Genomic DNA, 13,288 nt, shown 5'->3' with positions numbered 1-13,288 from the left:
ACAAGGAAACTTGGGCGAGATCATTCACTAGTTAAGCCTCTAAACAATGATGATGCCAAAGAAGTTAATGGCAGGGAATTCTTATAATGGCAGTACTGTCATTGGTCAACAGCAACAGTTATGATTGCCTTTTCTTGGCAAAAATGTTACCTTCATTTGTAACTCGAACGTGGATATTGCCCAGGTCTTTGCATTGACGGGCGGAACAAGTCTTCCCGTGGCCATAAATAGACCAATTCTGATCAAGGGTTTAAACCCGAAACTTTGATTTTCCTGTTCCTCTGATGCTGCCTGACCTGTGTTCCCCCAGCTCCACACTGTATTGACTCTGACTCCAGCATCTGTAATTCTTGCTTTCTCCAAGTGTATCCTATGTTGAGGGCAACCACTTGTATCTCTCTTGGGGAATTCAGTCCTTGTGCAGATCAAGGCTGTTAAGACAACTCAAAGCAGATGATTCTAGCAGATCTAAACAGAATATCAGTGAACAGATTATCGGTGAAGGAGTTATTTGATTAATCCTACCATCGTACTGATGACAAGATGCAGATGGTGAGGGTAGGAATTGGTAAGAACTAAATTTACCCTGGTTTTTGAGAGGAAATACCGGGACAAACTTTGACCTTGCCAGTATTATTGTGGCACTGGAACAGCTTGATTAGAAGAACAAGTCATTCTGTGCACAGGTATAACAAAACTAATGGTTTTGCATTAGAATTGCAGAAGCCTTTGAAGTGTTTGATGTGCATGGAGGAAACTGAACGGATTGGTCACTAGTATCTCTGAAGGTGGAGAAGAACTGTCCACTCTTCACTTGCAATCGTTACATCGTTCTTGCATACACATCTCACAACACTCAAAAATGGGGATATTCACAGCGACAACTGCTCTTGCAAATTGACCGCATTACATCTTCATTCATAACTCATTCTCATTTTTATTATAATTCTCAACACAATCAAGATGTCAAAATGGTCTGTTAAAGGGAAATCATAATTGTCAAATTTATTAGAGTTCTTTGGAGATATAACAAGCAGAAGGGGTAAAGGGATCTTCCAAAAGACTTTTGATAAGTTTCCCCATAAAAGGTTCCTGCACAAGTTTTCATTGCGTGAAGATTAATCATTAGTATAGATAATGGCTTTACTAATTCTATCGGAAACTTACCAGTTTTTACAGATGCATCGCAGCATGGCATGGCAACTGATCTTCCTAAGACCACAAAAACTACAGAGAGTTGTGAACACAGCCCAGTCCATCTCACAAGCCTGCCTTCCATCTATTGTCAGTTGCTTTTTCGAGGCAGCTGGAAGTCATAATTAAAGAACCCTCCCACCCTAGTTTATATGCTCTTCCATCTTATTCTGACAGGCAGAAGATATAAATGTTTGAATGCACACGCTAAAAGATTCAAGAACAGCTTCTTTCCCGCTGTTATCAGGGTTCTGAACCAACTTCTCAAATGTTAGTTCTGATCCCCCCCTCTCTCTCTCTGCAACTGTAACACTGTATTCTGCACTCTGTTCTGCTACCCTGATGCACTTTCTATGGCATGGTGTGCCTGTGTAGCACGCAAAACAACACGTTTCACTGTATCACAGTATACGTGACAACAATAAATCAAACTCAAACAGAAAACCATGCAAACAGATCTTTCAGGTTAGCAAACTCTTATCTAGTGTGGCACCAAAAGGATCAATGCTAGGGCCTCAACTATTGGCAATCTACAATAATGACCTGAATGAAAGGATCGACTACATTGCACATATGTTTGCTGAGGTGCAAACATAAGGTGAAGACAAAGTTATGAGGAAGATACAAAGGGTCTTCCAACAGAAATAAATTTTAGTCACTGTGAAATAATGCAGCTGGAATATAATGTGGAAAAATGCAACGTGGCCCACTTTGAAAGGAAGAACAGAAAAGCATTGCTTATGTGAACAGAATACAAAATGTTGTGGTACAGAGGATCTGGATGTCCTGGTAAATGAGCCACAAAGTGCTAATGGTGTGAATTTCCCTCCAACAGGTGTTTTACCTGATGCAGCAATGCCTATATTGTCTCCTGCAACACAAAATACTGAGCATGGATATTGTGGTGTTGAATAATCCAATAGACGTTTCTTACAACAAACAACACACATACATTACATTCTTAAACTCATCAGGCTGAACTAATAACAACCAGTAGCTGACAACAGGGGAGTTTCATTCCAGGAGAGTGTTGTGCTTTAATTGAAGGAAGTTGCAGAAGTATGAATTTTTTAACACCTTCAGGTGACATGCTATGTTGTAGTGACAATATCAAAAGTATGCTGACATACTGTCCATGAGGCAAAACACAACAGACCCTTCTTTTCAAAGATAAAAGCTTATGTGAAACAGATAAACATGGTTATACTTACAATTATGATATGAACAGATTAAAAACTAACATTTCAAACTTCTATGTAATGCTTTACCGGTTTGACAACTTATCCTGTTCTGGTTATCATATACCCACCTACAGAAGTACACTCTGTTCTCTGTTGCAAATCACTGGTGTCTCCCAACACCACAATACAATCACAGCAGTCTTCCACATTCTCATGCATGACTACAGGAAGGAAGTGGAAGCATTGGAAAAGATGCAGAGGAGCTTTACCAGGATGTTGCCTGGTCTGGAGTGCAGGGCCTATGAAGAAAGGCTGAGGGACTTGGGTCAGTTCTCATTGGAGAGAAAGAGGCTAAGAGGGGATTTAATAGAGACATACAAGATGATCAGAGGATTAGATAGGGTGGACAGTGAGAGTCTTTTTCCAAGGATGATGACTTCAGCTTGTACAAGGGGGCACAGCTACAAATTGAGGGGTGATTGATTTAAGACAGATGTCAGAGGCAGGTTTTTTACTGAGAGAGTGGTAAGGGCGTGGAACGCCCTGCCTGTCAATGTAGTTAACTCAGCCACAGTAGGGGCATTTAAACAGTCCTTGGATAAGCATTTGGATGATGGTGGGATAGTGTAGGGGGATGGGCTTGGATTAGTTCACAGGTCAGTGCAACATCGAGGGCAGAAGGGCCTGTTCTGCGCTGTACTGTTCTATGTTCTATGATTAGTGTGCTATACATAGATCTGAGCTGGCTTCTGTTCCTTCACAACATAGCACCATGCAATGGCTCTGTATGATCTGGCTGGTTGCACATTTTAGAAACATTTCCTGGTATCCAAATCTGTGTTTGCATTTCTAAGTCTCATACTGTGCCATTGTGCAGTGTTGGTAGTTTCTAAACACTTGCACGTCATGCGTCTTTCATTCTTCTCTGTCTTTGAAGAGGAATACTGTGTGTCTCAGAATGGTTAGACAATGGATTACTGCAGAAGATCATTTGCATGTGCCTTATAGGATTGTTGTGCTGGGAATGGCAATCTTTCTCAATTGGTGTTGCTCAAAAATGCAGCAATGCAAGACAGAAACCTTATTTTGTTGCTTGGCACTCAATAATCATTGATTTGGTAATAAGTACATGTTCTGCTAGATCCTTTGAATGCAGATAGTTGAGTAACAATGTGATTTTGGTCACGCCCAGCCTTAGTTCATACCTTGAAACAGTTTGCCAATGATCTGTGATAATGGGAACTGCAGACGCTGGAGAATCCAAGATAATAAAATGTGAGGCTGGATGAACACAGCAGGCCAAGCAGCATCACAGGAGCACAAAAGCTGATGCTTCGGGCCTAGACCCTTCATCAGAGAGGGGGATGGGGAGAGGGAACTGGAATAAATAGGGAGAGAGGGGTAGGCGGACCGAAGATGGAGGGAGAGATTCCCTGAGGTTGGTCCGGAGGGAGGAGGGTAACTTCTTTAGGTTAGGCATCCCTGGAAGAGGCTTCAGAGTGGAGTTAAAGTTGTATTAGTGATAATGGGAACTGCAGATGCTGGAGAATCCAAGATGGTCTGTTGTCAGAGACATTGTTCAGCAACACCGAATAAACTGAAAACAGCTTGCATCAGCAATGGTCATATTCATGTTGCTAAGTCATCAAACATCAGGAAATTTAGGGAAACAAGGCAGCTATAATCTTCCCCATGCTCCGTGAATGAATTTGTTATTACAATCATCAGAGAAGTGGATGGAACATCATGTGAATGCAGAAGTTCCCTCTGCTGTGGGATTGACATATTTAGCATGCCTTACCTGCACTCAAGTTGCTGAATATCCTGACTCAGCTCAGCCAGTACACAGGTTAACAAAGTGTGAAGCTGGATGAACACAGCAGGCCAAGCAGCATCTGAGGAGCACAAAAGCTGACGTTTCGGGCCTAGACCCTTCAAAGGGCCCTCCTCTCTGATGAAGGGTCTAGGCCCGAAACGTCAGCTTTTGTGCTCCTCAGATGCTGCTTGGCCTGCTGTGTTCATCCAGCTCCACACTTTGTTATCTTGGATTCTCGCATCTGCAGTTCCCATTATCTCAGTGCACAGGTTCACCTGTTAGGCCCTCTTGTGGGTTCAATACCCATGAGTGCTTAGTCGACATTACAGCGCAGCATAATGCTTTTGGTATTAGAACTTGTTTGTCCTTGAAAGAGACTTGCTGTGATATAACCCTCAAGTTTGTCTCTGTATGACCAAAATGAATGAGTGGTTGCAGGTAACAGTCATCCTGGATAATGATCTTTCGCAACTCATTTAGTTACCGATTGCAACTGTCTACACTGGTTCTGGCCAATACGTAACAAGTCAATCTTCAGAACATTTCAACATTGTAATTTACAGCATCAGTGGTGGTTCAAGTAGTAAATTAAAGCATGAATCTTTACTCCCTCAGGTCACATGTTATGATGCATTGGTGAATGTGGTGCAATGATAAAATGAGTATATCTCCGAGATATACTGACATACTTACCAGGAGGCACAACAGTTAACATACAGATACAGCAAATAATTAGAAAGGCAATGTTGGCCTTTATTGAAGGGGAATAGAGTATAAAAGTAGGGAAATCTTGCTACAGTTGTACACCAACTGTACTGTGTACATTTTGGGCTCCTAATTTAAGGAGATATACACTTGTTTTGGAAGTAGTTTAGAGAAAAATCACCAGGTTGATTCCTTGACTTTGAGAAAAAGTTAAACAGGTTGAGTTTATACTCATTGGAATTTAGAAGAATCAGTGGTGATCTTATTGAAATAAGATTCTGGTGTGGCTTGACAAGATAGAAGCCGAGAGCATGATTCCTCTTGCGGCGAATGGTTACGTTTCTTTGTAACTGTTCCACTTGAGCTGACATGCAACTTAACAGTTCCAATAAAGGATCACCATTTTAAAAAAAACACTGCTATCTCCAAACTTTTTCTGTCTAGCCTGCTGTGTACTTCTGGGATTTAATGTCTTATTCCTGTTGTACATTGCACATCAAGGCTGCACTGGAATAGTTACACCTGAACATTTATAGATATCCACTGCTTAGCGTTGGCCATGACGAGATCCACATCCAGCTGCTGAAATTCCTTTAGTGAGGTTTTGTATTCAATAGGACCAAGATCTAGGCCTATCTTTCTAGTTTTCTGGATTGAGTGAACTCTCGTGACTGGAAGTGTCTTTCTTGCAGAGGACTGAATGCTCTAGAGAGTGTCATTTTGATCTTGTATGCATGTTGCTAACACCCTTGTTCTAGCCTGAAGTCTGGATGTTTTCCTAATTAACAATTACACATACCCTTACACATATCTGGAGTAGATAGGACTTGAACTGGGCCTTCTAGCTCAAAAGTAAGAACACTACCACTTCATCAGAGGAGCAGTTGGCTTGAACTCATTCTTTATGGGGATCAGATGTTCCAATTCCTTGAAGGACAGCATGATTGCTAATTGCACAGGGGCTTGGGCTACTGACAGCAGTAATTACAGTTGGTAAAACTCAGACAAGACCTGCTACACAGATAGATGCAGCCAGAGTAAATTAGTACAGGGGTTGAACCAGAAGACCATGAATCGGGTCTTCGCTCCTCTAACTAGTCCACCAAGATCCAACCCATCACGCATGCCAACCTTCTATTCACTAACTCCACCTATACCTTCCTCTGCCTCAGAAAGGCAGCCAAAATAATCAAAGGCCCCTCTCACCCTGGTTATAATTTCTCCCAACCTCTTCAGTCAGGCAGAAGATACAAAAGCTATTACACACAGATCAACAGATTCAAGAACAACTTCTTCCCTGCTTTTAGCAAACTTATGAATGGACCTGTCAAATTTTAAATTTAATGTTGACCTTGCTCTTTGTGCGCCTTGTGTTAACATAACATTGTATTCTTCGCTCTGCTGTTTTACCCTTGTGCACTTTGCATGCAAAACAAAACTTTTCACTGTTCCTAGGTAATGTGACAATAATAAATCAAACCAAATCTGTGAAGCTGGGATAACTGCAAGCTTCAGCCATTTATAGACCTCACTGCACAAACTTTCCCCCATTGGCAGATTAAGTACATCTTCCAGGCTGAATGTACTACCCTGGACTCGGAGGACTATTAACTTATAGTGACCCTTCTGGCCTAACATAGTTGAACCAATATTGAGTTAGAGTTTAGTGTCAGCTGTGGTTCAGCGTGTAGAACACTTGCTTTTCCACAGAATGGAACATATCATTTCACCCAACAATCCAGTATAGCACTGAGGAGTGCAGCATTGTCAGCAGTGCTACCTTTTGGGTGAGTGTATAATGCAAAGTCCCGACTGCTCTCCCAGATGAACTTGGAAGATTCAAAGACACTTTTACAAAAAAAAAGAGTAAGGGGTTCCACGCAAGACATTTTAGATGCCCTGATTAACACTGACATAGCTTAAAAACTATCATCTGGTCATTTTTATCATTGCAGTCTTTGGAGTCCCGTTGTGTGCAAATTGGCTGCTTGGGTTCATTTCTAAAGCCCACATTCCTGTGTCAGTATACATTTCCATAAAGTTACACTACCCTTGATCTATAGCACTGGTCAGCCACATGATTGTGGTCTTGAAAAGCACTGTTAGGAGTCGACACAGAGCAAGCTGGCAAATTGCATACTCACAATTGGAAAAGTTCCGAGTGCATGGCCTGGAACAGCCTGGAGTCAACAAGGGTTGGTGTACAGACCACAGCATCCTGGAAACCAGGAAAAAAAGACAGTACAGTTATAACACAGTACAACCAATGCCTTATCCAAAATACTGGAGCAAAGGGGAAATCTGTGCTTCCAAAAGCAGTACAGAGGCTCAGTGGTTAGCACTGCTGTCTCACAGCACCATGAACCCAGGCTCAATTCTACTCTCTGGCAACAGTCTGTGTGGAGTCTGCATGTTCTTCCTGTGACTTCACGGGTTTCCTCCAGGTGCTCTGGTTTTCCTCCCACAGTCAGATGTGCAGGTGGTTTGGCCATGGGAAATGCAGGGTTACAGAAATAGGGTAGGGGCAAGGGTCTAGGTGTGATACTCTTTGGAGGGTCAGAGGGAACTCAAAGGGCCAAATGGCCTGCTCCCACACTGAAGGATTCTATAAAAGCTATACTGGAAGCTCCAATCTCAGAGAGCCCAGGCATAAGTGGACATTTTATTATCAAGGCAAAGCTTCCTCTTTGTGTGGTTCTTCCAAAGTGAAAGTTTCCCTTGATGGGAGCATCTGTTACAATGCCACTGTGGGAACTGTCAAAAACAATGCAAATACATTCTGCCTACCCTACTGACTCCTTGCCCAATTTTAAACCTCAATTAGCTCAGGAGTGTTTCAAATCTCAAGGGAGTCCAAGGCAAGGTCATTCAACCTGACTTTTTGGTCTAATTGTCAGAATAGGCCAAAACCCTAAATGGCCAATTCCAGTTCAAATACAAGGCTGGTAATGCACGTAGAACTAGGGCCAGGGAACAGGTTCATGGATGTTGGTACTCTCCTGTGTTCAACACCCTTATTTGCCCCTCAATTCTCACAGAATCCTCCCCTTCAATCAGGCATGCCATTTTGTGCCCCTTTTAGGTTTCACAAATCACTTCACCAAAGGTTTGCAAAAGGCCCTAGTGAAATTATAATGTGCACTGTTGCTAGCAGTAGTTTACAAATATTATCCAACATATGTAACATTGGTCATTAAAATCATGAACAGCAACAATTTAAAAGAGTTAATGAGGATGCATCTTACAAATAATCCCACATGACTATAAAACAAACCATACCACAAATTTTATCTTAACAGCAGTGTACAATATTTTTAACGACATAAAATCATCCATAAGTTATTTTTAACACTATGCAGACATGAACAGAGTCCAGCAACTTTCTCATTAACATATTCTTTACATTGCACAGTTCATAGTGAATGTAAATCCATCAGCAAAACTTTGCATGAAAATCTGAAATAAAAACAAACACCACACGAAATAAGATGACAAGGTGTAGAGCCGGATGAACACAGCAGGCCAGGCAGCATCAGAGGAGCAGGAAAGCTGACGTTTCAGGTCTGGGCCCTTCTTCAGAAATAGGGGAGGGGAAGGAGGCTCTGAAATAAACAGAAAGACAGGGAGGCAATGATGGAAGGTGGGTAGAGGAGCGGATAGGTGGAGAAGAGACAGACAGGTCGAGGAAGCGGGGATGGAGCCAGTAAAGGTGAGTGTAGGTAGGAAGTTGGGATGGGGTCAGTCAGTTGGGAAGGAGAGCCGGGTAGGCGAGAAGGAAAACTGACAGGTCAAGGAGGCAGAGTTGAGGCTAGTAGGTAGGAAGTGGGTGTGGGAATGAGGGTTGGTCAGTGAGGTGGGGGGAGCAGATAGGTGGGAGAAAAGATGGACAGGTCAAGGAAGCAAGGGTGAGCTGGGCTGGTCATGGGTGGGGTGCAAGATTCCCAAGCAGAATAGGAGATACTGTTCCTCCAGTCTTCAGGTGGCATCGTTGTAGCACTGGAGGCAGCCCAGGATGGACATGTCGTCCAAGGAGTGGGAGGGGGAGTTGAAGTGGTTCGCAACTGGAAGGTGTAGTCGCTTGTCATGAAGCATAGATGCTCCACAAAGCGGTCTCCAAGTCTCCGCTTGGTTTCCTCTATGTAGAGGAGCCACATCGGGACAGCGGATACAATATACCACATTAAAAAGGTGTTCACCTACACACCTGCTAACTTGGTATATTGTATCCGCTGTATAGAGTCTCCATGTCACAGCTGACATTATTTCATTCATATAAACATACAAGTTAGGAGGACTACACTATTCAAACTCTTCAGTCTTTCATGAAGATTCATTAAGGTTCAACAATAGATCTAACTGTGGCCTTGGCCGCACAATCTCACCTATCCCCAAATAATCTCCACTGCACAGTTCAAAGTTGGAGAAGGGAAGTGAGACAGCGAGTGGAGGAGGGAGAAAGGAAGGGAAGGAGAGGGGACAATTCTTTTCACTTGCTGCCATCTAAAGCTTCCTCCACTCTCCCTGGGAAATGGCAACGAATGGAGTTACCCGTCAGCATGGGGTCACATTGCTGAGTGGCACTGAGGGGGCTGAGGCTGGTGTAGGATGTGGTGAGAAAACCCCAAGAATAGATGGGCAAGAATCTCAGCTGACCCCCTAGTAAACTAAACAGACAGAAGAGAGCCAAGTGGAAGCAGTTCTGGAGAGGAGGGGAGAAAAACCTGAGGATATACACTCGACATACTAAGCACAAACCCCAGACATCTAGTCACCTTTGTAAACTAGCTCTGGATGTTTACTCCAGAACTTACAACCTCCTCAATCACAGGTCACTGCCTCCCCTCCCACTGGGACTAAAAAGGATGAAGGGACCTGTGGCCATAGGATCGGCTCATAGGAGCTGGACAATGCCTCAGGTTTGGGCTCCTGACCAGGCGGTCTTTGCTGTGGTGCTTCAATCCCAGTCGAGCTTTTCCTTGTATTTCCTTTCCCCAACTCTTCTCTTCCTCCTCTAGGCCCAACCAATACCCCCTCTGCCTCTGCCTTTTGTCTGATCCCTGCTTCTCTCAAGGTTCAGTCTCACCCTGTTGCACATTAGAAATTAAATGCTTTCAGACAAAATTCAGGCACACACGTTTTAGTTAGAGCTTTATTTCAACCACTCACTCACCATAAAACAGATGCATTCTGGATAACTATATGTGCGTGTGTTTGGATACTCTCTTGGCAAAATCAAAACAAATTGAACTAGATTAAAAAGAAAACAAATACCCCATTCAGACACTAACTAAAAACAAACCTAGAGAATAAAGTTGAAATGTCAGGGTGGGAAATAATTCACTCCAGATCCTGATGCCCTGTGGCCTCTAAAAGCTTCCAGCGTGCCGTCAGACATTCCATGTGCCCTCTGCACAGGTAACCAGGTGTATATGTCAGAGCAGAGGAGTGGCAAGCAGAAATAAGATGCTGTCAACTTGATTAAAACATGCAATGTAGAGGTAATGTGGTAAACCAGGAAAATGAGGAGGAGTGGAAACAGACTTACAGAGGTCATTCAGCTCCAAAAGGGAGAAAAAAAGCCTAATACCACTTTCCAGCAGTGGAAGGTGATGGCCTAGTGGTATTATCGCTGGACTGTTAATCCAGATAATGTTCTGGGGATCTGCGTTCAAATCCCACCATGGCAGATGATGGAATTAGAATTCAATAAGTATCTGGAATTAACAATCTAACGATGACCATAAATCCATTGTCGATTGTTGGAAAAACCCCTCTGGTTCACTAATGTCCTTTAGGGAAGGAAATTGCCATCCTTACCTGGTCTGGGCTACGTGGGACTCCAGAACCACAGCAATGTGGTTGACTCTTAGCTGCCCTCTGGGCAATTAGGGGTGGTCAATAAATGCTGCCTCGCCAGTGATGCCCTCATCCCGTGAATGAATAAAGAAAAGCCAACCCTATAATGATTTCCACCTCAACCATTACAGTAGTAAGTTCCAGAGCCTCTGGGTGGAATAAAAACAACTCCTCTTAAATTCTTCCTGCAATTGCTTCACATTTATACTCTCTAGCTATTGACACAATTATTCCCTTTCCATTTTCTAAACTCCCCCCATTTTATACAGGTCAGGTACATCTCCCCTCAGCTGTCTGTTTCAATGGAAAAAAACCTCCAAATTTCCCTCATGGTAAAAACGCTTTATTCCTGGCAATAAACTGAAATTTCTTCTGTATTCTTTTGAGAGAGATCACAGCAACCAGGACTCTAACTGCAGACTAGGTTGCGTTGATTGCAGAGTTTCAGTATGGTATTTGTGCAGTTATACTGAAAGCTTTGACCAAATGTAGGAAAGTATCCTTTATGCCTTCTGGGCCACCTTATCTGCCAGACCTGCTGCCTTCAAGTGTCTACAGACATGGATAGGTCCATATGTTTCTCTAGATTTATCAAAATCCTACCAGTTGTATAATCAATTCTTATGAAGAAGGGTCACTGGGTCAGAAACATTAACACAGCTTTCTATTCACAGCTGGTGCCAGATCTGAGTTTACAAAGGAATTTATGTTTTTGTTTCTAATTTCTAGCATCCGCAGTTCCTTGAGTTCTTTTTAATTAGTTGTGTAATCCTTTGACTCATTTACCCTCCCAAATGTATTAATTCATACTTCTCCAGACTGAATTCAATTTTTCTGTTCAGCTGACCAGATTCACTGATATCTTCTTCACCAAAAATACAGCCTATTTTTGTATCATGAACAAACCACAATGAAAGAAAGACAAAGAACTGATACTTAGAATAGATTAAAGGCCAGGATTCATCAATTCTCTTTCAAATCAGAAAGTCAGCAGTTGAAGTCTATTCCAGAGACCTGAACCAGCACAAAGGGAGTGTGGACACGATGTTAAACTGCCTTCCCAGTGGGTGCAAATGTGCCAGAACCCTACTTCAAAAGAGGCAGAGAAATTCTCCCTATGCTGTTGCTAATTTTTAACTCAACCATCACACTAAAATCAATTACTGGGTGGTCACCCTGCTATAGGGAGGATACTATTAAATTGGAGAGGGTTCAGAAAAGATTTAGCAGAATGTTGCTAGGAATGGAGGTCGAGTTACAAGGACAGGCTGGGGCTTTTTTCACTGGAGTGTAGGAGGATTGAATGGTGACCTTATTGAGGTTTATAAAATCATAAAGGACATAGGTAAGACGAATAGCAAAGGGTGGGAGAGTTCAAAACTAGGGGGCATATTTTTAAGGTGAGAGGAGAAAGATTTAGAAAGGACAGGAGGGGAACTTTTTCACACAGAGGGTGATTTGTATATGGAATGAACTACCAGAAGTGGTAGATGCAGGTATGGTTACAACATTTAAGACATTTGGACAGGTACATGAATAGGAAATATTTAGAGGCATAGGGGCCAAGCCCAGGCAAGTGGGACTAATGTAGTTTGGGAAACTTCGTTGGCATGGATGAATTGGGCCAAAGGGCCTGTTTCTATGATTCTATGACTTTATAACTGCTTGTGGATCTTGCTATACACGCATGCTTTGCAATACCTCAAAAAGTACTGGTTGTAAAGTGCCAAGAACAAATTAAAAAAGCACAAGTGTTTATTTTCTACTTTACAATTGAGACTAATATGGTTCGACTAGGGGATGAAAGGGATCCATGTACAAATTAACAATAACTTAGTTTACCAGTATGTCACAGAATCACAAATCATTGTCTCTACACCAACTATCCAAACAAGCAATTCACTGGGTACCATTCTCTCTTCTTTCCACAACTCTCATGTGGAGACACTGGCACAGGACTGGGGTGGACAAAGTCAGAAGTCACACAATGCCAGGTTATAGTCAGATAGGTTTATTTAAAATCACAAGCTTTCCTACCACTGCTCCTTCATCAGGTGACTTCACCTGACAAAGGAACAGCAGTCTGATGTCACCTGAAGCAACAACACTACAAAGCTTGTGATTTTAAATAAACCTATCAGACTATAACTTGGCATAGAGTGACTTTTGACTTTATTCCCATTTTAAAAACCTACCTTTCACCACACAATGAATAGATGCATTGCAGATGTTTTCTAATCAACCTGCTCAGAATTGCTATTAAACACTCCTGTACAAGGTGGGACTTGAACCTGGGATTCCTGATTCAGGGGTTGGAAGATTAGTACTACACCACAAGAACCTTCAGTTTCCAGCTCTTCCCCTCCACCCACTGCATCCCAAAACCAGTCCAACCTGTCTCTGCCTCCCTAACCTGTTCTTCCTCTCACCCATCCCTTCCTCCTACCCCAAGCCGCACCCTCATCTACCTACTAACCTCATCCCACCTCCTTGACCTGTCCATCTTCCCTGGACTGACCTGTCCATCTTCCCTGGA

The 13,288-nt window shown here is 42.7% G+C and overlaps 1 protein-coding gene across 2 annotated transcripts in view; it reads right to left on the bottom strand.

Moving 5' to 3' along the window:
* The window catches only part of pisd (phosphatidylserine decarboxylase), a 111,575-nt gene that overhangs the window by 97,442 nt on the left and 845 nt on the right, over window positions 1-13,288 (bottom strand). For both annotated transcript variants that reach the window (XM_048556112.2, XM_048556113.2), the window contains exon 2: window positions 7,041-7,114. In XM_048556112.2, the coding sequence (XP_048412069.1) occupies window positions 7,041-7,114 (74 nt within the window). The remainder of the gene's footprint in view (window positions 1-7,040; window positions 7,115-13,288) is intronic.

Source organism: Stegostoma tigrinum, chromosome 26, assembly GCF_030684315.1.
Source record: "Stegostoma tigrinum isolate sSteTig4 chromosome 26, sSteTig4.hap1, whole genome shotgun sequence".
In the NCBI taxonomy this organism is placed as follows: domain Eukaryota; kingdom Metazoa; phylum Chordata; class Chondrichthyes; order Orectolobiformes; family Stegostomatidae; genus Stegostoma; species Stegostoma tigrinum.
Note: the sequence above shows the minus strand (reverse complement) of the source record. Positions and strands in the feature narration are given on the sequence as shown.